A 22,727-nucleotide genomic window follows, 5' to 3' on the forward strand; every position below is an offset into this window, starting at 1 on the left:
TTGCATACTAACAGTAAGACCGTATCTATTTTTAGGTGTTGACAGCTATTGGGAACCGAAAGGAGGTGATTGTATACGACTGAGATCAGATGCGTTCACTAATGATACTATGCAGCAGTATATACATGGGCACACAACTCTAGGGAGTGTTGGAATACTCATGAGATCCTACATCGGTGAACCAGAGGTGCCATCATGTTTCTCAGTAGCTTTTAGCCAATAATATCAATATTTTACCATCAGATTTTTAAATTTGTGCACTTGATAGTAAAACGAAAAATAAAATGTATGTATCATAAGTTGGTGCAAGAAGTTTAAAAACAACTAAAACATTTATGCAATAATCTCAAATATATTCAAAAAAAATTAAAATGGATTATTTTTGAATTGAGATTAAACTTAATCAGTAGCAATATATTTGATGAAAGAGACGCATAATAAGTTATGTAGCAAAAATATTTGGCAATGTTCTTTTTAGGTTTGATAATACAATTCAAACTTACTTTGCTCCGTGCAGGCATAGTTCATATGAACCTGCTTAAAAGTATATTCCATCATTGAAAAAAACTATGCGTTGTTGTTCCTTTTACATCCTTAAACCTTTCATTGGCTTGCAACAAAGGCAAGTCATCCATCAGCCATTTTGGGAAGATCGCTTTATCATAGAATACAATTGCAATAAAAACATGCCTTGCATTTGACATTTATAAGTGTGCACATTGAAAAATGTTAAAATTTTTATTTGTATTCAGTTGCAGCAAACTTTGGTGTGTTGATGATTGATAGAACTAGATTATCATACCAATTACTCTACAACATCTTAGGAATGACTCAGTTTATTATTGAACTCAAATGAGCTGTTTTAAGTAGCTATTGCTCATAGCTCTTAGATATGATTTGATCTTGATTATTGACTGTTTTAAAAAATTTATCGTTTTAAATACTGTAACTAAGATCTTACAGCTGAGCTTCCCAGATGCTGAAATTTAGAGCTAAAGTTTTAAATAAAATGAGAGTCTTAAGATAAAGAATGTCAAGAGGTTTTCCCATAGCCCTATGTTTATTTTAAAAACAAGAAACAGATATAATAGTTATACCTTTAAACTAAACTATAAGAATAGAAAGTAAATGTCTGAGATTTAAAATATAGTCACCATCTTGTTCTCTTGGTAATTGGCTCTTTGACTTGCTCTGCTATAGTGTCTGTCTGTCATGATGAAGTTGTTTTGAAAGAGTACAGAACATGAATAAATATTAGTTATTTTATATTGGTTCAGCATTAGCCTAGTGTTCAGAAGTGAAACTATATGTTTCAGGTCTTTGATTGTGAATCTGGTAGCTTTGGGGCTTTCTGACTATTTTTTGTTTTCCGTCAGTGCATATTTAAACATGTGTAATCTCTAGTCATAACCTTGGGCCGGTTTAGATTGGTATCAGATGTGGATTTTGATACCGCACGACACAAGCTGTGATAGTCTGGGCCATAATTACAATCTTTCGGTGATTTTCTGAGATTTCCTTATGCCTAGTTCTCAATGTCCTAATAGTACAATGGGTCAGTTGAATCTTGAAATTGGCTTGGGATGGTGATCATCTAATTTCTGGGATTTGTAGATGCTGTAACTGTGGCAAACTGTTATGAAATTTGCCATACTGTTGTAACAGGCTTTTCTAGTTATGTTTATTTGTACATGGCTATTATTAGATATAACAACTTCATGCAAAATTATAAAAAATATGTTAAAGTATATTATTGAGTAAGTATAAGTTTTCATGCTTAAAATATTTAAAGGAATAGAAATATGTGTAAGCATTAGCTGCAACTTACAACAATGTCATTCTCTTTTACAATTTAAAATTTGAAGCCTTATAAAATTCTATAAATTCCATAAAACAATAAGCTTTTGTTACGTTTTTATACACTTATCTGCCAATATTACTTAGATTATTTAAGTTATCGTAAAACCTCTATTTGAATGCCATGGCACTCAATTTTTCAAATTTTCCTTTAGAGTGGCGTTTTATTAGAGATGACGTTTATATAGAGGGTGACGCTCTACTTTTTAACTAGTTCGTCATAATTGTTGCAAAATAAATTTAAACTCAATTCGAGAAAAGTGAATTCTGTCTATATTATGCACTTTCTTTTTGGTGGATCGACATTAATGCCGTTGGTATCAGTATTTATGGTAAACTTTTTTCCTATGTGTTGAAGTATCAGACAGATTTAAACAAAGAACTACTTTGATTATAGATTATTAGTGGGAAGCAGTTATCAATTGCTTTGATGGTGACACATTCTAAGTTTTAAAAAATTTAAGCTTTAGAGTTAAAAATGGACATAGTGCTTTTTTGTTTTAAAGACATTTTAAAAGTTTTGAAGTTAGAACATGCCATAATAATGGCTATTATTACATTGTGCGGCGTTCTTGAAGAATATTCTCACTGTTCCCTAAATATTTCAAGGTATTTGTCAAAACTCTCTACTGCTGTTGTGATCATGAAATACAAGTGTTTAATATTTTTGTTATTTTAGGCTGAAGTTTTATTTCCTGGAGACAAAGCTCCTTGGATGCTGAAAACAGAGTTGTTTTCTAAAGTGATGACTAAGAGAAGAATACCCTTTTTGGGAGATAAAGTGAGGTTGAAAAGGAAGGCAATCACCCTCGAGCCTCAATCAGGCAGCTCTCAAAGTTCCTTCAGGTGGAAGAGATATTACAGCTGTTGACTTTAATACAGAAGTAACTAGTTGTAAATTCCATCTTGTACAAAAATTTCCTGTACATACTTTGGCAATATTAATTTTGAAAGATTTTTTCTTCTTTTAGGGCTGTACATGGTATACTCAAAGCAATGTTTCCTGAGGCTAAGGTTGCATTTGGTGACAAATTGTGGACCGGCTCCTATGCAGACATTGAGCTGGTTCCTGGCTGTGGCTTACAGGTATGAACTTGCTTACAGGTGTTTATCTGCTGCCATTAGCTACAGACACAAACAGTTTAAAGTTGATGCTCCCAAAGTTGGTCTTTTGGAAACCGTTGAACAGTGCATAAATGCTAGCATAAAATAAGTTAGCATAATGCTTCGCTTTATGCAAGGTACCATGTTGCTATGGGAAGTTTTTTGTCATTGTTAAATTTGTTCAACGATTACTTAGTATGATACAAACAGTAAAATTTTGTTAGATAATCTATTGACATTCTAAACTTGTGCACAAATACTATGAATGATTTTGGTACACATTAAAAGTTTACCAAGATAGTAATAAATCTATCATGCTAATTATAAGCCAAGCTTTCGTTCTGCGCAGCTTTTGGTTAGACTAAAACGATGATGATGAAACATTAACTTTGATAAAACAGTGGCTCAACTGACTAATTGTTATTTTTCAGAAGTTGTGCTCTTTTTAAAACAGTGTATCACTTCAATAAGATATGGTTTCTAAAAATTGCAAAAGCCTCATATTATTTGGTAAAATTTAATTTCGGAATAATATGAAACTTTTTAGTTAGTTTCAGTTTTCATTATTTTTAGTCTTTGCTTATTACCAGATGCAAAAACTACTAAACATTTACATTTTTAATTATAATTTATTTTGGAAATTTTAGGTACCTTCCTTAATAAAATGTTGCTGATGCAAGAAACTTTCTTTCAATGTAATTTTTTAAGTTTTGTCAACTTTGTCTAGGTACTTTTTGATTCTTTTAGTAATATGTCTATGGGCAAGCCATTTTCGTAAGTTTCAAAGTACACGCAAAATTAAGCCTTTGAGTTTGTTACCGGGGACAGTCATTTTCATCTGGTAGCGGTATGAAGGAAATGAACAACAATGAAGATGAACTTACTGAAAATTTTAGCAGATTTTAATAGATAGTATTAGTATATTTTATTAATTGCAGTTGCTTTTTATGTTTGACATGAAAAAGCCACTATGATGTGAACCATGATACAAAATTAAAATTGACAAAGCTTAATAGACAGTAAAACACTCTGATTTAAGCAAAAGTGTTACTATGGTATCTATAGTTGCACGTTGGCAAAGGGACCGACAAAGATAATAATAAATAAATTGAGATACATGCAGCCAGCAACTAGTGATTTCTTACGAAACATATTTTTATCTCACCGATTCAAACAAGGACAAGTTTTGCTGATTTTAACTTTGAAACATTTGGCAATCAGATCAACTCAAATCAAAAACTATGGCAATTTTCAGAAAAGTAGAAATATTTTTGACAAAATCTGCTACAGTTTTGCATAAGTTTATATTTAATGTGCCAAAGCTACATTTATTCTTAATAGCAAATGCAATATATATGTTATCTATGTTATATATGTTATCTCCTAATATATACTCAGTAGATTATAAAACGCTCAATTGTACATCATTTGGTATGCAAAGCGGTCATATTTAAAAGTAAATTACTTCAACGGCACCTAAATTTATGACGTTATGAAATTATAGATAATTAAATATAGTGAGATATTCCGCCAAACTGAAACAGTTGCAGCTGATTAGAATTTACGGTATTTATAAAAGCGCAGATGGTTAATTTGCTTGAAATTCAGGAAGGAGACAAGGTATGCATAAGAAGATCAATTCCAGAGCCTGTCAGAGGTTGGGGAGGAGTGACTAAAAGTTCAGTTGGTAAAGTGGTACTTGTTGAGGGAGAGGAAGGAAAAGAACGGATCACTGTAGAGTTTCCTGAGTGTAAAAGATGGGTCGGAGTTGTTATAGATCTTGAGTTGGTTCGAGACCTCCGTGAGGCTGACGAAGTGCAGGTAATAATCTACTGTTTGAACTATTTAATAATAATGCTTGCAGTGATCAACCTGCAATCTTATTTTAAATTTTCACCGTCTTCATTGAATAGAAGCACCATTACAATGGTACCAGACACAAAAAATTTCATTTATATGCGGTAAAGTAGTTTAAAATCTATAGTACCAATGCTTTTGCTGCCAAAACTATACATTTACAATTTTGATAGATATTTTGTGTCAATAACTTAAGTTATTAAATCTCACATTAACTCCTTAAAGCTTAATCTTGTATTGTATTGTACAAGCAAGCCTCAGTGACACTAGATTTGTTATCAACCTTCCATTGACAATGGAAGCACTTAAAAGAGCGCAATTTTAATTGACTAGTGTATTGAAGCTCCAAGCTCGCAGAACTCTATAAAAAACTTGAGAGTAAATGGTTTTGACACCACCTTTAAAAAGGGGTGTTTTAGAGGTAACTGAAGAAACTCGATGGTTACAGTACACTGAGTCTGATAGAGTGTGTATACTTCTTTATATACACTGAGTCTGATAGAGTGTGTATATTTATTATGTACACCGAGTCTGATAGAGTGTGTATATTTATTATGTACACTGAGTCTGATAGAGTGTGTATATTTATTATGTACACTGAGTCTGATAGAGTGTGTATACTTCTTTATATACACTGAGTCTGATAGAGTGTGTATATTTATTATGTACACCGAGTCTGATATAGTGTGTATATTTATTATGTACACCGAGTCTGATAGAGTGTGTATATTTATTATGTACACCGAGTCTGATAGAGTGTGTATGTTTATTATGTACACCGAGTCTGATAGTGTGTATATTTATTATGTACACCGAGTCTGATAGAGTGTGTATATTTATTATGAATAAAACAACAAAGAGTTTCAGAACAAATTTTTTTGCTGATAAAAAAAGCTTTTTGAAATTGTCTATTTTTTGTCATTCATTACCAAGGATTTCAGTCAGTGTGTCTAACTACTAGATGTAAGAAACTGATGTTCTGTCATCAGCAATGTTTAATTTTTTGAACGGTTATACATGGAAATGCCATCAATATTTTTCATTATTTTAAGAACTGATTGTCAAATCAACTTGAAAATTTGCCAAGTACAAATTAAAATGCAAAATTTAATTTCAAGTGTGAATTAAAGGTACAAAAAAACAAAGCAAAACTAGGCAGCCGAGTTTACATTTGCACATATACAGGTTTGAAAACAATTCCCGAAATTAGCTTGAGCCCAAGCTGCAATTATATTAGCTAATAAGCTATACTATAAAAAAACTATCATTATTTTAAAGTGCCAAACTACCTTCAAAAAAAATTTGAGTATCGAACTCAACCCCAAAATTTTGAAAATCTTAATCAATTTCTTAACATAAACATTTTTATTCAGAAACAATAGTAATTAGATACAAGCAACAGATAGTATACATATTATCACTCGTTGGTATGCATAAAATCCCAAATTTAGCTTTTGCTTTATTTTTGGTAATTATCAAGCTCATCTAAATATATGTCTGTGGAACTGCATACATAACTCCACATTTATGCAAATGCTTATGTAAAAATGTAAATTCTATCAAACGAAACTAATTATCATTAAAAAAATTCTTTGTTGCAAGAGTTTGTAAATTAGGGGTATGTGTCATATACTTGTTGGCATATTTTCAGTCAGATTTTAATTCTGCAGCCTGAAATAGTAAGCTGCTTTTAAAGTGTCTTTGATGTATCCATACTCTGTTTTTGTAGGTGAAGCTCTCTGTTGGGGAACCAAGAAATGGCTGGCAATCAATAGATCATTATAAAGTCGGCTATATCCTCACTATAAAGGGTGACGGTATGTGTTGGAACAGAACTAAAATCTGTTAGTTCAATTGGTTGTCTAAATTTTTTAAAAGTACCTACATTGGTTTGGTGATGTTTTTGGCACTAACTTCACAGTCCTTCACTTCACTCCACAAACCACACCACTCATGAAGTGTGATATACATGTATATCACGGTTCACCTGATGTTGTAGACAACATTAAAGTCTGTGAGAATTGTAGTGTAAATAAGACAAGATTCTTTTGTTCAAAGATTTTACACAAACAATAATCAGCAGAACAACCGCTTTTAATGTTTTAAGACACTAGAGCAATTTTAGCGTATGAAAAGTTCAGCACTGGTAAATAAGAAACCATACTGTAATTAAAATATTCAGTAGGCAACAGTTGTTTTAAAGTTCAACACACTAATATAAAGACAACCTTCTGTTTGAGATAGAAAATAAAATTGCTTAGCATCATATAAAAATTGTTTTGTTTTATATATTTCTGTACCCCAATACCAGCTTTGGTTATACTTGAAAAAGAAGTCAAAATCACAATGGGTTTACTTAATTGGTGGTTTTACTTTGGATCTCTTTATCCAAACTCGTTTTTATATAATCATGGTACTATACTACCTACATTTAGTGTTGATCACAGAAAATATTTTTATCTGTTTCAGCAAATAATAGACAGGCATGATAAACAATATTTGTGCAGATTTTTTGAGTAAAATTATGATGTTGATTGACTTTGCTTTAACACCAAGCAGACATCAAACACTTGTCAATGTTATAAGCAACTTCATTTGGAAATGGAATTATTCGAATAGTACAATTATTGTAGGAATTCTAGAAATTTTAAATATTAGCAACTTTTTTCAGGGCTGAGTATCGATATTTAATCAACTCCAGCTCAATGATAATAAATTATCACATAATGAAACAGTGCAAAACAATTATAAAATGTATACTTAGCTCCTATTACAAAATCGAGAAAAGGAAGTAAGAAGTGCAACTTTGTTTTGTCTAATGATGTGCATTAGGCAGGTTTTTGTTCCAAGATTAACTGTGATAGTTTAAACTAGCTAGATTGAAACAAGAGACTCAAGTCAAGCTGTAAAAGAATTTTTAAGGAAAAGGTTCTTAAAAGCACTGCCTTTCAAGGTTGGTCGCTAGCAAACATGTTATCAGTATTATCAAGATTATGGTTTGTCTGTAATTAGTTGGGCTTCATAAAACCTTTTGAGTATTATCTTTTTTCATATTAAATATTTGTCTGCATAGAAATAAATTAGATTTTGTTATACAGTTGAAATAAGTCTAATAGATAGGTTGTAGGTTTTGATATATTTTTAGGGTTAAAAATAGTAATCCGAATAACTAAAATACTACATTAGCTCGTTAATATTTTAACTGTTTTAGGCTATAGCTGTACTTTTAAAATCCTTTGTTATAAATATTTAAGTTTAATATAAACTTAATTGAGCAGGTTTCTTAGAGAGCATCAGAAAAAAGATATGAAAAGAATATTTTAGGTAGCAGACGTTAATAGCAACTAGCACAGAAATTAGCGATCAAACTTAGTCAGTGGTTGGTACATTAACAAGAGAATTATATCATCATATCAATGGCAGTATGATTCGTCACTCATAAATAGCAAACAATGGTAATAGTTCACAGAAATGGTTAATAAACTCAATATTGAACAGCAGCAAATATTATTAATATTGATATAATGAATCGTATATATATTGATATATGTTATCGTGATTAAAAAAGCTTTCTGCAACAACTCTCTCCTGCACCAGTTAAGAATATTTATTTAAGTAAAAACAACATAAACATCAATAATTCTGCCATGTCAATAAATATTGGTAACTAGCATGTGATGTGTATAGTAAAAGTTATTTGGGCTTTTTAGTGTTTTTAATTATTACTGGTATTATTAATGGTATTATGGGAAATAATGGTAGGATTATCATTATTGACTCAGATTCATTATTGTATAGTGGTTTTTATTTTGTGTGATTTTAGTTTGTACAGTTGGATTTGAGGAAAACCCACGGTTCAAGTGTTATCTTGATGAGATTGAGCTCTGCAGATACAAAACACCCGAGTATGACAAGCCAGAGACAGAGAGAAAAGAAACACCGTTGTACGTAACTCCTGAAGAAATGCGTCTGCTTTTTCTTCACAACTTTGACTAATGATGTCTCAATCTGAGCTTTTGCAATTATATGATCGAACATCTCCATAGTGACTGAGAGCTATTAAAACTTATGAACTACACAAAACTACTGATTGAGTGTTCAGGAACATCCTTTTGGTTATTTATATACATTCTATGTACAAAATATCACACATATTATTTGACAAATTATTTAAATGTGATTAAGTCTGGAAATAAGATTTTGTTTGTAAGTTGCACTAAACAATTTGTGAATGGCTGATGTTAGCAAACCTAATTTGTTTCATTAAATGAAAAGAGCACTACATTTTCTATTTTAATATAAATTTAATTACTTGCCACATGCTTTATTGTTATGATATGGAAAGAACAATAATTACAGGACCAATTTTCCAACACATTTTCTGCTGTTCCAGGCCTGAATAGAGCTGATGCCAATTTTAAATGTTAACTGACAACATTCTAAAGTTTAAATTATTCATAAAAATATAATCAATATTTTTTGGCAAAATGGCTTACATGATAAAAAACAAGTAAGCAGCTTTGGAGGCAAAAACCAAAATGTAAGCTCTCAGATGTGACATGAGCAGACTATTTTTTGACAAAATGACTATCAATGCCAACGAGTAGCCAGGGAGTGAATTTCAGATGAAAACACTTCTGTCAGCTGCCATTCTAATGCTTTGTGCCATTATCTCGTTGCCACACTACATGCTTTGGCTACCCAAAATGCCAGCTAATTGTAACAGAGGGCCAAAGTGGATTCCACAAATGAGTTTCATGATCCCAAAGCAAAAAACATTTGCTCTGTATTTGATAGAAAGTTAATACATCCCACATTAACTTTTAATCAATGGTTATAGAAAAGCACAAATCAGTTTGTGCATGCCCTTTGTGGAATTTTTCCTTCATGCAAATAGGAAATTAAAACTTTTTTCCATATATTTAGTTATTTTTGAGAATCATCTATTTACGCCTCTTAACACATGCTCCACTTTCATGAGAATTTTTAGCAGATACTTTTGGATCATCTAGTTTAAAAGGCGAGTGATTTTAATTTAATCATATAGCTGCGTTTAGTTAATTTTTTTTTAAAGGTTGAATTGCAACAAAGTTCGCATTACAGTTTTTTAGTATCAAAAAATTTACCATGTCTTACTCTGCTGTGCTGTAGGTGCAAAATATGTTGAAATGTGGTTACAAGCTCTTAAAAGCTAAAAAACGAACAGTTAATTGCAGTCTTCACGAAAATGCTGTAGATTTGAATGCCTTTATTTCAAAGACGTACTCAACTCGATTTTGTTATTGTTTTGGCATGTGCTGTTATCATGCGGAATAAAAGGCCAATAAAAAGCTCAATGTAAAACGTTTTGTAGCACTAGTTTATAACAAACACTTCGGGTTTTACCGGAAAGCTCTTATCAACTATAGATGCTTCCTACTTTACAGTTTCGTTTCAGTTTGGTCTAATCATCTAGTCATAATCTGATCATGTGACCCATACTTCTTGCCAAATAGCGAGAAAAAATTATGCGGCATTTATTTACTACCATAGGTGACCAACAGGCTTGTCATGTTTATCAAATGATGACATGCATTCCTTTGAGCTAAGGTTAAAAATTAAATGAATCTTAATAGTAGGTTATAAGATATCAGTGCGGAAAGTGACAGCATTACAATGATGATGAAATCGATGCGTAAGAACAATAGACATGCTTTTATTGAATGCGTGAAGTATATTTGTAAAAAGATTTTGACGAATGAGGTTGCATAAAAGTGTAAACAAAAGCCATCGTGTTCGACTATGGCCCAATTGAGCCGTTTTAGAAAGGGATTTCAACCAACTGAATTTTTGTGATGGCTGTGATTAGCTGTTCATTTTTTAGCTTTTCATAGCTTGTAATCACATTTCCACATACTTTGCAACTACAACACAGCAGAGTACGACATGGTGAACCTTTTGATGCCATATAACTGTAAAGTGAATTTTGTTGCAATTCAACCTTTAAAGATCGTGAATATTACTGTCCATTTTCACCGCATAAAAGGGTTGATAATAGCTGGTTCTTGACCAAGATTATGCAACAATATTATTCAAACCCACCTCTTTAAAGTCATCTATTACCGGTAGTACAATCATAATCTTCGATGTTGTTTAACTATTGATGTATCAAAATTTTTCATCAAAATGTGCCTTTTATACTTATTTGCTAGTAGTATTTGTATTTTGCGGCAAAATTTCAGTATATGTTATTTTGGTATATAAAACAATTGGTTGGCAGTTTGTGAGAAAACTTAAATCATATGCGCAACATTAACCAGTAATTTGTAAGTAAAGGTAAAAACACGAATAAAGATTTTCATTGATCTTGCTTGACAACCACACCAGGCGTTTGTAATTTTCAATCAAATGTTCTTCTAGCTCAAATATTACAATGAGCTTGCCTTAAGATTGCAAAAGTTGTAAAAGATACCAAGCAACTAGTTTTATTTGACTGGAAACTCTGAAGTAGTTTATAATGTACAATCATTGCGCAATGTACCTTTATTAAAGAATTATGCAAATGAGCACCGTCACCACCAATCAGATAGTTCTTAATACCTAGAAGCAACCGATTCTACTTTTTGAGCTCAAGTTTGAGAGGCTGGCTGATTCAGTCAAGCAATCAAGTTCTCCGTAATATAAGTTTCAACATTTTCAAGCAATAACTACTATGCTTGGCTGCAAAGGCTAAAAGCTGGGAAAACGTTCATTAAAATGTTGCCCAGTAAAGTCCACAATCCATGTGCAACATCCAACTTGAGTAAATTGCACTGTAGTTGCAGATGAAGTGGTTAAACATTAACTTTAGGGTCTTAGTAATGCAAGTTCAATCTGCTTGTTTTTGGTACACCTCATAGCCTCTACTTGATTTTTATCTGCAAAAATGTTTTCTATCTCAAGTCCATGATGCAATTTTGTATCGCACTAGCCTGATACTGCTTATAGATAAGAGCATACAGTCAGACGTCAGTTATTGTTTTAGTAGCTATACAGCATAGTTCAGTGAAGAATCACCAGAGTGGAAACTTTGTGGCGGGGATTTCCCTATCGTTTCTTTACTTAAATAATTGACTAATTGTATTAACTTCTATAGACTGCCTTCCGCGTGACTTTCATTAGTTGCTGTAATGCTCCCTTTCAATGCTGCATTCCTTAGTTTCAACTTACTGATAGAGATCACCTTTAGAAGCATTGTTTCAAAGTAATGGCTGAAGCCATGGACAAGCTATGCAGGTAAGGACCGCATGTATTTTTCCAGCAATTATTTGCTTTGGGAAACCAACTCAAGTAGCAAAATCAACTATGTACAGTATTTGCAGTGATGTTCACTTGCCTAACTTATTCTTAGCTATTAAGTGACGTAAGTAATTTACAGCTATGATGTTTCGGGCTCATCGTAATACTGAAGATGGTTTAAAATGTAATTTCTATTTACCAAAGCATTTATTTTCCAAAAATGTTCAATGCAAAGAGGTGAGTCTTTTAGTTTGTCGCATTTGATCAGGTATGTATAAAACACTATGTTTTGTCGACTCACCTACTAGATTACCTAAGTTTAAAATAGCAAATAGTAGTTTAATTCTTCCCATTTTTCCATAAAACTTCAGAGATGAGGTTGTTTGTCATCTAGAAAATTTAATATAGACTATTGATGTCTATCCTCACGCAGTCTCTGCTGATCTGATTCAGTTTAGTTTGTTCCAGCCCTAGCAGGTATTGATTTGTTTGGCATTCTACAGGCATTTCGGATGTGTGTTCTCTCATTTGGGCTTACACTTCTAGCTGTTTAATTGTAAACCAAGGCAAAAATGTAGTCGGATGGTCTTCAACCTACATGTTTAAATGTGCCATTTTTAAATCAAGTTTTACTGCATCATATACGCTCCGATCTAACCAGGTTAATAATACAGTCATGATGCAATTAGGTATTATAGGTTAATAATACAGTCATAATACAATTAGGTATTATAGGTTAATAATATACAGGTCAATAATACAGACCTATACAGTTATTGTTGTATAGGCCTGACCATCATACCTATACAACAATAACTGAAAATCCATGCAAAAAATGAGTGGGCATGTTTATAGTCTCCAGATATATCCAGAGGTAATTGCAGTAAGAACAACATAGTTTCAGTTTGTAAAAAGTATGAAAGTGTACCTAACTTACATAAATATCATTTGAGCAATAAAACCCAAATTTATTGACTAAGCATTTAATACATTTGAAGAGCAATGGTATCGAGCCTCAGAGATGCTGCAGTAGCACCAATAGAGCTACTGCGGACTTGTGAGTTCTGTGGAAGAGAAGTGGATGAGCTTAAAGTTCTCTTCTGTCAGCACTTTCTCTGCAGACTCTGTATTGACAGGCTTCCTATCAACAAGAGCATATATCAATGCCATATTTGCCATCAGGTAAGAAGTATGCAGTTATAAGCTTTTTCCGCAGCAACACTCTTTGTGAATCAAACTGATCACTTAAAAAATATTTATCAGGCTCATTGAGTAACTCATTGCATGTCGCCGGCCACTTCATGCAGCTTGGCACTGTGTCTGAGGATAACTGAAAACCTCGCGTTGAGGTTTCAGTAGGCTACATACAAACCATTTCTGATTAGTGAGTAGTTAAATAATTAGCCTATCATTTTCAAGCTTACATTGAAGAAAGCAATCAATTTACTGCGTTATCCAATAAAACACATGTTTACAGCCCATGCTGAGGTTAGTTTCACATTACAAAACTTTATTTTCTATTTCAATTTCTTCTTTGTAATAGCCAGCCGTGTCATACGCTGATCATAACTACAGAAGTTTCACAAATTGTAAATCAATGGATTGTTCATTATCATCCACTGAACAATAGTACTAGTGAATGTGAGTATTGTATTTTCCGCAGTATGATAATGTAATAAAATTATAAGCTATGATAATATCAAAAACTCGCCTGACTCAGAAAAAGCTAAACTTGTTTTTCCCCGTGGTAGGACAAAGGGGGTTAAAAAGTGCCCCATCTCATTCTGCAAAACATTTGTAGCCGTTTTATTGCATCGGCAGAAGTAAAATTTTATGCGCACTAATTTTTCGTCAAAACATTTTTCAGCAACCTTGTGGTTAAAAAGTTATGAACAGCTTACATGTGACATTGCCAAATATTAGATTTAACCAAATATTTAATTATGTCCTGGTAAAACATTTATTTTGTTGACAAAAGGGTTATTTTAGCTCTCAAAATGAAAGAGTAAAATTGCTCATAACTCACTAATACATTGAACCATGATGAGTAAATCATTAAAACACCTTGTTTGACTAAAAAGCAACAAAAGATTTGCCACTTTCCAAAATAACTTGATGCCCACATTTACTTTAAATATCTGTAACAAGTTTTTCCAAAAATCCACTAAAAACATTTTTAGAGGTTTGGTTGCTGAACAGATAAAAACTGTCTCCTGAATACTTCTAGACCTCATAAGATCAAAGCAGCCAGTAAAATTTCAGCTACTGTTTCTTCTTATATGTCGTTTACTAGTTCATGTAAAAGAAAATTTACTTGCAGCCACTATTTAAAAGCTGTCATAAGGATAATCTTCTTACATGTAAATCACTTTTAATTTAAGAACTATTCTACCTCGCTTCACCACTTACAGCAGGTAAAAAATAAATAAGGTGTATATAATTTCCCAATTTGGCTGCAACTGATTTGCAATAATATTTATACTAATGCTGAAATACAGTGGCCAAAAGGTAAAATAATGTGGAATTCTGCTAGTCCTTAATAATTCAGCGTTTTCAGATAAGAGCAAAATTCAGAACGTTCTGAAGGTCTATGTTTGTTTTTAGACTAAAGAATCTAATTGCTGTAAATTTACGTTTACCCACACTTCATGATGAATTTTTTTGAGATCTGTTGTTTACCCACCACAATGCTCATACAAAAAAAACTATAATATTCACAGCTTGCTAAGTCATACATACGTTGCTGGTTTTCACTAATAGTTAATTGGTAACAAAGTTATACATGTATTTGGTTTTAAATTACTACGACTTCATTGCATTGATCTGCAATGCAAAAGTTACTGTTTCAATACGCAGTTATTATTTTATTAATTCATTTTAAAATCTCCAATATACATGTACATGTGTTGCGTAAAATACCAAATTGAGCTATTTTTGTTGTCTTAGTTATAAAAAATTGTAATTGAAAAAATAAATGCCATGGTGTGTTTATATGCTTCAAACTTTCACTATTGCTTTATCAGTATTGGCTGCTTGAGGCACTTCCTGATTAGTTCTAGAGATTTTCTGAATTTAAGGTAAATGTAAGACTATGTGTCAATGATGTAATTTAACATATACTAGGAGCAGAGACTTGTTTACTGTAATCGTATTGCCAGAGTATAACATTTTTATCAGAAGACATTTAAATTTTGTAACCTTGTCTTCTCACCAACAAATTTTATTAAAATCTCTAATAAGGGTGTAATTGGTTAAGCTATACTTGAATGCATTATAAAGATTGGAATGTATTCTAAAATAATTCTAAAGGTGAGAAATGCTATTTTTCTCTAGAAATGAATTGAATTTTACAGTTGGCATATTAGTTAATCATGATGGTAAAATACACTTCTGAAACTTTTAGATTTTTAAAATTTGCAGTTCTAACTTTCAAGCAGTTTGCATCTATAATTGGTAAATGATGATACTGAAGTACTTCAGTCTGAAAAAAATAAACAGAGAATTTGTTCCCCTTATCAGCATATTTATACTCCTCGTCTACCAACCTCTAAGATTTCCCATAGCTTCCATGACTTTTTAGAAATATCTGTGACTGTCATGGTCTCAAGCATCCATGTGGGCCATGTTTCAACAACTGTAGTTGTACAACAATCAAGTGGTTGCTGTTAACTTTAAGATAGTAATGTCTCACTAAATAATGAGTGTGTAAATTTTCATGACAAGACAATAAACCTCTACCAAAGGTTTAAAATATTGCGAAATTTATCGTTGAAACATCACAGTTCCAAATAAGACATAAAAGAGTAGCGCACTAAACTTTTTTGCATTAGACGCTATCCTAGATCTATATTTAGTGAACTCGATAAAATCTTCAAACTTCAACAAAATCTTCCAGCATATCCTAATGTTTTCCTATTCTGTAACATTTTTAGTTTTCTGTTCCTAATGGTTTAGGTTATTGAGCGTAACTGTATAAGCAAATAGGATGGTTGGTCAACATCTAGATAGTTTTTGGTACAAGCTGCTACCTCACCATTAGTTTACAGCAACTCAATTGTCTAGCGAACTCACCTCCAATAAAAATAGCATCGGCGAAGCGAAATCACCAGAGTAAGGAGCCACTAGCAGCCTGACAGCTTAGCTTCAGGCTGCGTAGCTGCAGGATACAGCCTTAGCTTTAATTGATTTTCATCACTAACTAATTAGTTAAGCTAATCAAGGCTAAGAATAGTTTGGAGTCAAGCCAACTTCCCTTTTACAATAGCATTAGCCATCATAAGATTTCCACTGAAAAGACCCCATACCTCATTTCCAATTACTTGTTTTGGTTTTTGTAAATAATTTTTAGGAATGTCCAATACCTAATGGAGGATTTGACTACCTTCCTGACAATTTATTGGCTCACCAGTTTACTGAACTAGTACGAAAGAGACGATCAACTGTCGGTAGGTATAAATATTCTAGCGTTGTCATTTTTAACTAGTTTTAAATAATTTTGCCAAGCATCAGTCAAAATAATGCTATGAGATAAAACTACTAACTATAAAAAAAAACTTATGAATTATATTTTCTTTTGTTTTGAGTGCCAGAGACCGTTTGGGTATGGCTGATAGTTGCTATATTGTAGTATGTCAGCATTAATCTCACAATACATTGGTGACCATTTTGACACCAATGTTCATACTACCACTAATCCTCTGCTTTTACTCCAGCATGTAGTCTGCAACATAATGTTCTCATTATACAATAAAAGTGCTGAGACTATAAAATGCTAGTCTCGCAGCAAATATCACTACGAGGAAAACAGATGAAGCAATATGTGATAGCCAATCACCATTGCTGTAGTTGTGTATATTGCACTTACTATTGTGAATGTGCGGTGGCTTATTGGAAAAGTTTGACAGCTGAAAATTTTGCTGACATGTCGGCATTGCCTTAGAAATGTCATCAGTTTTTGGTGCAAATAGCTGACAAATAAATTTCAAAAAAACAACTATGGCATACTCGGATCAAATGCAACTACTCATTAAGTTAAACTCTGAAATTTTTCTCTTTTTAGTTATTATTGCAGCAATGTTGTATTATTTTGTACTAAGCAACTACTGCAATATTTGCATTACATTGTTTTTTTTCATTGCGTCAAATAATAAGGCACATTTAAAACATAAAATACGTACTAAAAAAGCTAAAATACATAATATATGGATGAATCTCAATAGCAAACAGTTGCATAAAGATATAACTGTACCTGTTATGCTTGTTACAATTAAGGTAAGTATTGCCAACTGTATCCAAACCTGTCTAACTGCTACAGTATGACCTTAAACTATAACAAACAGTGTGATGCATTAAAAAATATTCCATCAAACTTCTACTCAACATTGTGGCAGCTAATTGCTTAGGCCAGAGTCGAGCTAGAGAGAATAGCCATTGCAAGAGAATAGATAAGAAGAATAGGAAATAGAGAGACTAGGCGACCGATGCCAAGACCGGGCAGAGCTTTGACTCGGTAGACAACACGATCCTAGATGACACTTTCAGTCAATCGAGAGTCAGCTATCAAGTTGGCCTTATTAGTGAGGAACAGAACTAAGCTACCTTCAAGAACTATAAAAGATGCCGCAAAAGCAACAAAGAGCAGAGTACCTGAAATTTTTCCACTGTGCAGCTACTGAAATGTTTATTAGTGGAATTCCTGGCATTGCATGGGTATTAAAAATCATCAAATAAACATTGAAATGTAATTTAGTTGCCTGTCACTTGCTATTCACCTGGCACATTGCCAATAGCTAATTTGAGTAAGCTTGGTAATAAGAGGTCATGAGAGCAAGCATAAAATTATATTGCACTGTGATGGAGAGCGATAGCGTATTTTCATCTACATAGCAGCATTTATTGCCCAATGAATCTATCAATCTCATGTATGTAGCTTAATTGGTAAGGCAATTGCCTGGTGAATGGGAGATTCCGAGATCAAATCTTCAGCGATACAGACTATTCATTGCAATATGTTAATAAATATAGCTGGACAGACCGAATTACACACACATGCACACACACGCACATACACGCACACACACGCACACACATGCACACACATGCACACACACGCATACACGCACGCACATACACGCACACGCATGCACACACACGCACACGCATACACGCACATACACGCACACACATGCACATACTTTTGAGATTTTTATATATAGATTGCATATTTAGCTATACCCATTATATATTTGCTAAAAAATATATAATTTGTTATATATTTATTAGCAATACTAAAATACTTATTTGTTCTGCACTTGAATGGTTTGGTTCTGTTGGATCAGTAAAGAGAGCACGACAGTTTCCTTTGCAATATTTAAAATGAAGGAAGTAATGAAACTGGCATTTTCTATTTAGAAACACGTTCCAATTTGTAATGTTATAGGTAAATAATCAAAAATAGAATCTACTAATAATAGATTTATTACTAATAACAAGAAATACTAACATGTAACATAAAAAATTTTGATACTAAAGCTGAATAGTAAAGTACATAGTTAATTTGAATAAAATAAAATCAATTTTATAGCTCTTACTAGTCGTGGTTCCTAGATTGGTTGAATGAAGATAATATGATTAGAAAATCTGGAGATAGTCTGAGCAGGAAATATGGATACCAGACCTTATCAACACAAAGAACTGCTGCAGCTTATTAAAATAAAACTAGTAATGTTTTAATTGATATTAATTTATAATATTTTAATTTATTTTTTTACTATTTTAGTAACTTGCAATGACCTGGATCTTTCTATCCTCAAGGAAAGGCTGTATCGGCAAGTGGTGTCAGGATTAAGATGGTGCAGCAAAGTACAGAATATGGTAGCGTGTACTCTTACTTCCTGATTCTGATGAGCTGCTTTTCATTGATCTTTAGAACCATTTATAGTGTGTATACTTATTAACTTGCATCTTTGATCACCCACAGAATTAAATATTTTACTGTAAAAGCTATTATTTATATTATTAGTTGTTAGATAAGATAAAAGGAGATAAGTATTTGTAAACTGATTTGATACAAAAACAAATGGTACATATGGAGACATTTTAAAACAACCTTTTTTACAAATGGTCTTTAATTTAAAGGCTTACCGCTTCCAAAAATCATCCAGAACGATTTTGGTAACACAAAATTTTACACATTTATCATGCAATGCCACAATTTTGAAACCTTTGATAAAAATCTTAAAGCTAAGTTTTATCCACGAATCAGACAACTCTGCAATGATTTTCAATCGCGAGCTGTTTATGTTTTTTAAATATCCTAAAACCGCATTAAAGCTTTGGTTAATCTGCCTAATGTTTAGATATAGTGAACTTGGAACTTTTGAAAGGTGCAAAAAAAAACTTACTGAAAATGTTATGCAGGAAAGTATAATACACAAAAAATCAATCATTTAAAACTTTCAAAACTCACTGAAAACTGCTATGCAGTGTTGCACAGCCACATTTTAATGATGTGACCTAACTGAGCTAATCATATTTAGTTACTGATACAAGTAATAATTTTAATAGTGATGCTGTAGATGGTTTCTAGCAATGAATGTTTGCTCTTTATAGTAACTAACCTAGTTTGAAATATGATTGTCGCTTTCCAGCTTCTAAGCAGTATATTTGAATTTCCTGTTTTATATTGCATGCATACATGTGTGTTTAGTTGTGTCAAAACCTTCTAATATCAATGATTTTTAGTAAAATATCAAAAAAGTCTTTTTTCTTATTTTTTGTCTTTTTTTGCCAGTAATGCATTTCTAAACTTTGCTATCAAATTAACACATAAATTTGATCTCTCAAAATAAGTTTGTTAGAGGGTTTGTCAAAAAATATCTCTAGTAAATTTTACTTTGACAAATAATATTAAATCCACTTTCTTAATGTTTGGAGTGATTAGGTAATTGAAAAGGGGAAAATTTCAACTAAAAGTAGCTAAAAAGTACGTAGTTTGGTTACAGGGAGTTTCTTAAAGTCAAAAAAAATTTTAACAACTGTTTCAGTTGCTCGAAGAACTACATGTCACTGCATGTAGCAAACAAAACAATATAAAAATTTATTACTGTTCTTCTTTAAAAAAGACATCACCGATATACTCTTAGTTTTTCCATGATACATTGAAAGGCCTATAGTAATTTTTCACTTGTGTGAATGCCTATATTGCCTGGAGAACTTTTAGGATATAATCATATTTCTACGTTTATTTGTAATACTAACTGTAAATCATGTTTGGTTAAAGTCTTCCTGAACAAAAAGCCGCCTCTGAATTACTAAAATTTAAAGAAAGTAGTTAATAAATAAAATAATAATATGATGGTAGAATTACATAACTCCAATTGCTTTTTTGTATGTTAATACAAGTTTTAACAGACAATAAAAAAACATATGTTGTTTCCTAAATTTACGTGTGCGCTAAAAATAGAATCGATAGAACAAATTTTAAACTGAACAGATTTGAAAACAAAGTATCTAAATAAAAAAGCTAATAGCGTAAATTATTTAACCAAATGGTAAGCTTTTTAACTATTAGCCATCAGCACAAAACATGTTCTATTATAAAAAAAACTCATGATTGATGCAAATACCTCTTAGACTCTACATAATTATGGTAGTGTGAATAATATTATTATATTGACAATTAAAACACTGTCTTTTTCTTTGACTTTGTGTTACTTTTATTTAGCTGGAGAGGCAGGGTGGACTAGTTCTCAGCGTTCGTGAAGAGTATAAAAAAATGAGGAACAAAATAGAGACGTACAGAGAAGAGAAACCTCTGCGGTGTGCTGAAATGGTAATCATCCTATTTACTGAGCTTATCTTTAGCGAAAATTATCAGAAGCTTATCGAGGTGTAGAACTTAGGTGATTTTTTAGTAAGAAAAGACTAATTGAGCTATCAGCTCTTCAAACTCTGACAGCCAGTATTCTAGCATTGAGTAGCAAGTGTCAGAGACATTGAGAGTTAATATACTAGCATTTATCTGGCTCTGTTTACAAGTTTTGCTTGTAAGTAACAGCGTAAACCAATTAAATTAATTATCATATAAAGTGTTAGACCAGAAATTTTACTTCCATTTGTTACTGTTATAAAATATTTTACCAGCTTCATTCATTATTACAACAATTTTACAGTTGAAATATCATTAAAACAATCAACATGACTCAGGTCTTTGATGCAATAGATAAGAATGATGAAGTAGTTAACATCTTTGAATAATGTATTTGACACATTAAGCCTGATGATGCCTAGAATTTCTTTAATTCCCGACAACATAGCCTGCAAGTGGAAACTCAACAGGCTGTTTAACCATATTGAGTTTGGGAATCAAATATTAATTTTGTATTGACATGATGGAAGGCATGAAGCATAAGTTTGAACAGAAATGCATAGAATTTATCCAGAATAATAGACACACATACAATGAAAAAGCAACATTTATGAGTGAAGATCTAGTATTACTTCTGCTATAGTCAACTAAAAACTTCAGCTCCGCACCAAGTGCAACATCTAGCTGAACTTCAAAACTTACTGTATATATCACTTTAAAACAATTAATCTCAATTTTATCTTTCAGCAGAAGCTGTTATGCGTACTCAAATCTGCTTGCTAGTTGAAACAGCAACAAAAGTTTGTATAAGGTGTTAAGTTATAGCAATTTTTGTTGAAGTAGTTTTTAGCATTGATCAATTTCAAAAAATGTCACCAAATATTATTATCACTAGTATACTTGGCAGTCCTGTGCACTGTGAGAGATCCTAATGTATAACCACTGAATGCATAATTAAATTATGAAGGTAGAAGGTGCAAGCATGGTTTAGTGGTAAGAGTGTTGTACTGTCAATTAGAATACATGAGTTCAATACCAATGTGAGGGATTTTTTTTGCAAAGGCACTTAAAATGGCTTTGGACAGAGGAACAGATGAACACTGATTTTCATATAGTAAAAATTTGTTTTTTTTCAGACAGCAGATCTTGAAAAGCGATTTGAAAGTGAAAGGTTGCAGTTGGTGAAAAGGAATAGAGACTTTCAGACTTACATGGAGTTAAGAGAATCAGCCGAAAAGATGATAGCATTGTTGGCAGGTGGTGACTGCACAAATGAGAAGCTGAAGGAAGCACAAGCACTTGAAGAAAAGCTTGCAAAAGCTTACGATTTTGCAGAAAGCCTGCTGAACAGTGGTTAGTTGGCAGATACACTTGGTATTGGGTACGTTAGGTTTTTCTTTAAAATACTTAAGGGTTAAAATCACTTTTACTCTTTCCAAAAATCATAATTCAGTTAATGAGTATATGTTGAATGCTATTGGTAGATACAAACCAACAGTTAAAGCTGCAAGTTGGAGATTCAGTCAGACTAAAGTACGAACTTGGTGAAAACCTGGATGAGTTTCTAAGAGGGGACATAACGCATGGTAGTGTTGGAATTCTTCATGAGATATCTTCAGACGACAAGGTTTGTGAAGAACTTTTGCATTCTTAGAAATCCAATTTTTATTACTAAAATAATTATTTGTAGCAAATATAGTAACACTGCATAGATAATAAAATGTATATTATTGGTTTTTGACTGATTTCTTGACTGATATTACATGCACAAATACGTTCATCT

At 32.3% G+C, this 22,727-nt stretch overlaps 1 protein-coding gene across 1 annotated transcript in view; it reads left to right on the top strand.

Moving 5' to 3' along the window:
• Window positions 1-9,063, top strand: part of LOC137402743 (uncharacterized) — a 29,285-nt gene extending 20,222 nt beyond the window's left edge. Inside the window, exons 12-16 of the mRNA XM_068089247.1 lie at window positions 36-187; window positions 2,537-2,703; window positions 2,829-2,943; window positions 4,570-4,782; window positions 8,642-9,063. Coding sequence (XP_067945348.1) covers window positions 36-187; window positions 2,537-2,703; window positions 2,829-2,943; window positions 4,570-4,782; window positions 8,642-8,770 — 776 coding nt within the window. The 3' untranslated portion in view covers window positions 8,771-9,063. The remainder of the gene's footprint in view (window positions 1-35; window positions 188-2,536; window positions 2,704-2,828; window positions 2,944-4,569; window positions 4,783-8,641) is intronic.
• Window positions 9,064-22,727: the final 13,664 nt, after the last annotated feature.

The sequence above is a fragment of the Watersipora subatra genome, chromosome 8 (assembly GCF_963576615.1).
Source record: "Watersipora subatra chromosome 8, tzWatSuba1.1, whole genome shotgun sequence".
Classification (NCBI taxonomy): Eukaryota; Metazoa; Bryozoa; class Gymnolaemata; order Cheilostomatida; family Watersiporidae; genus Watersipora; species Watersipora subatra.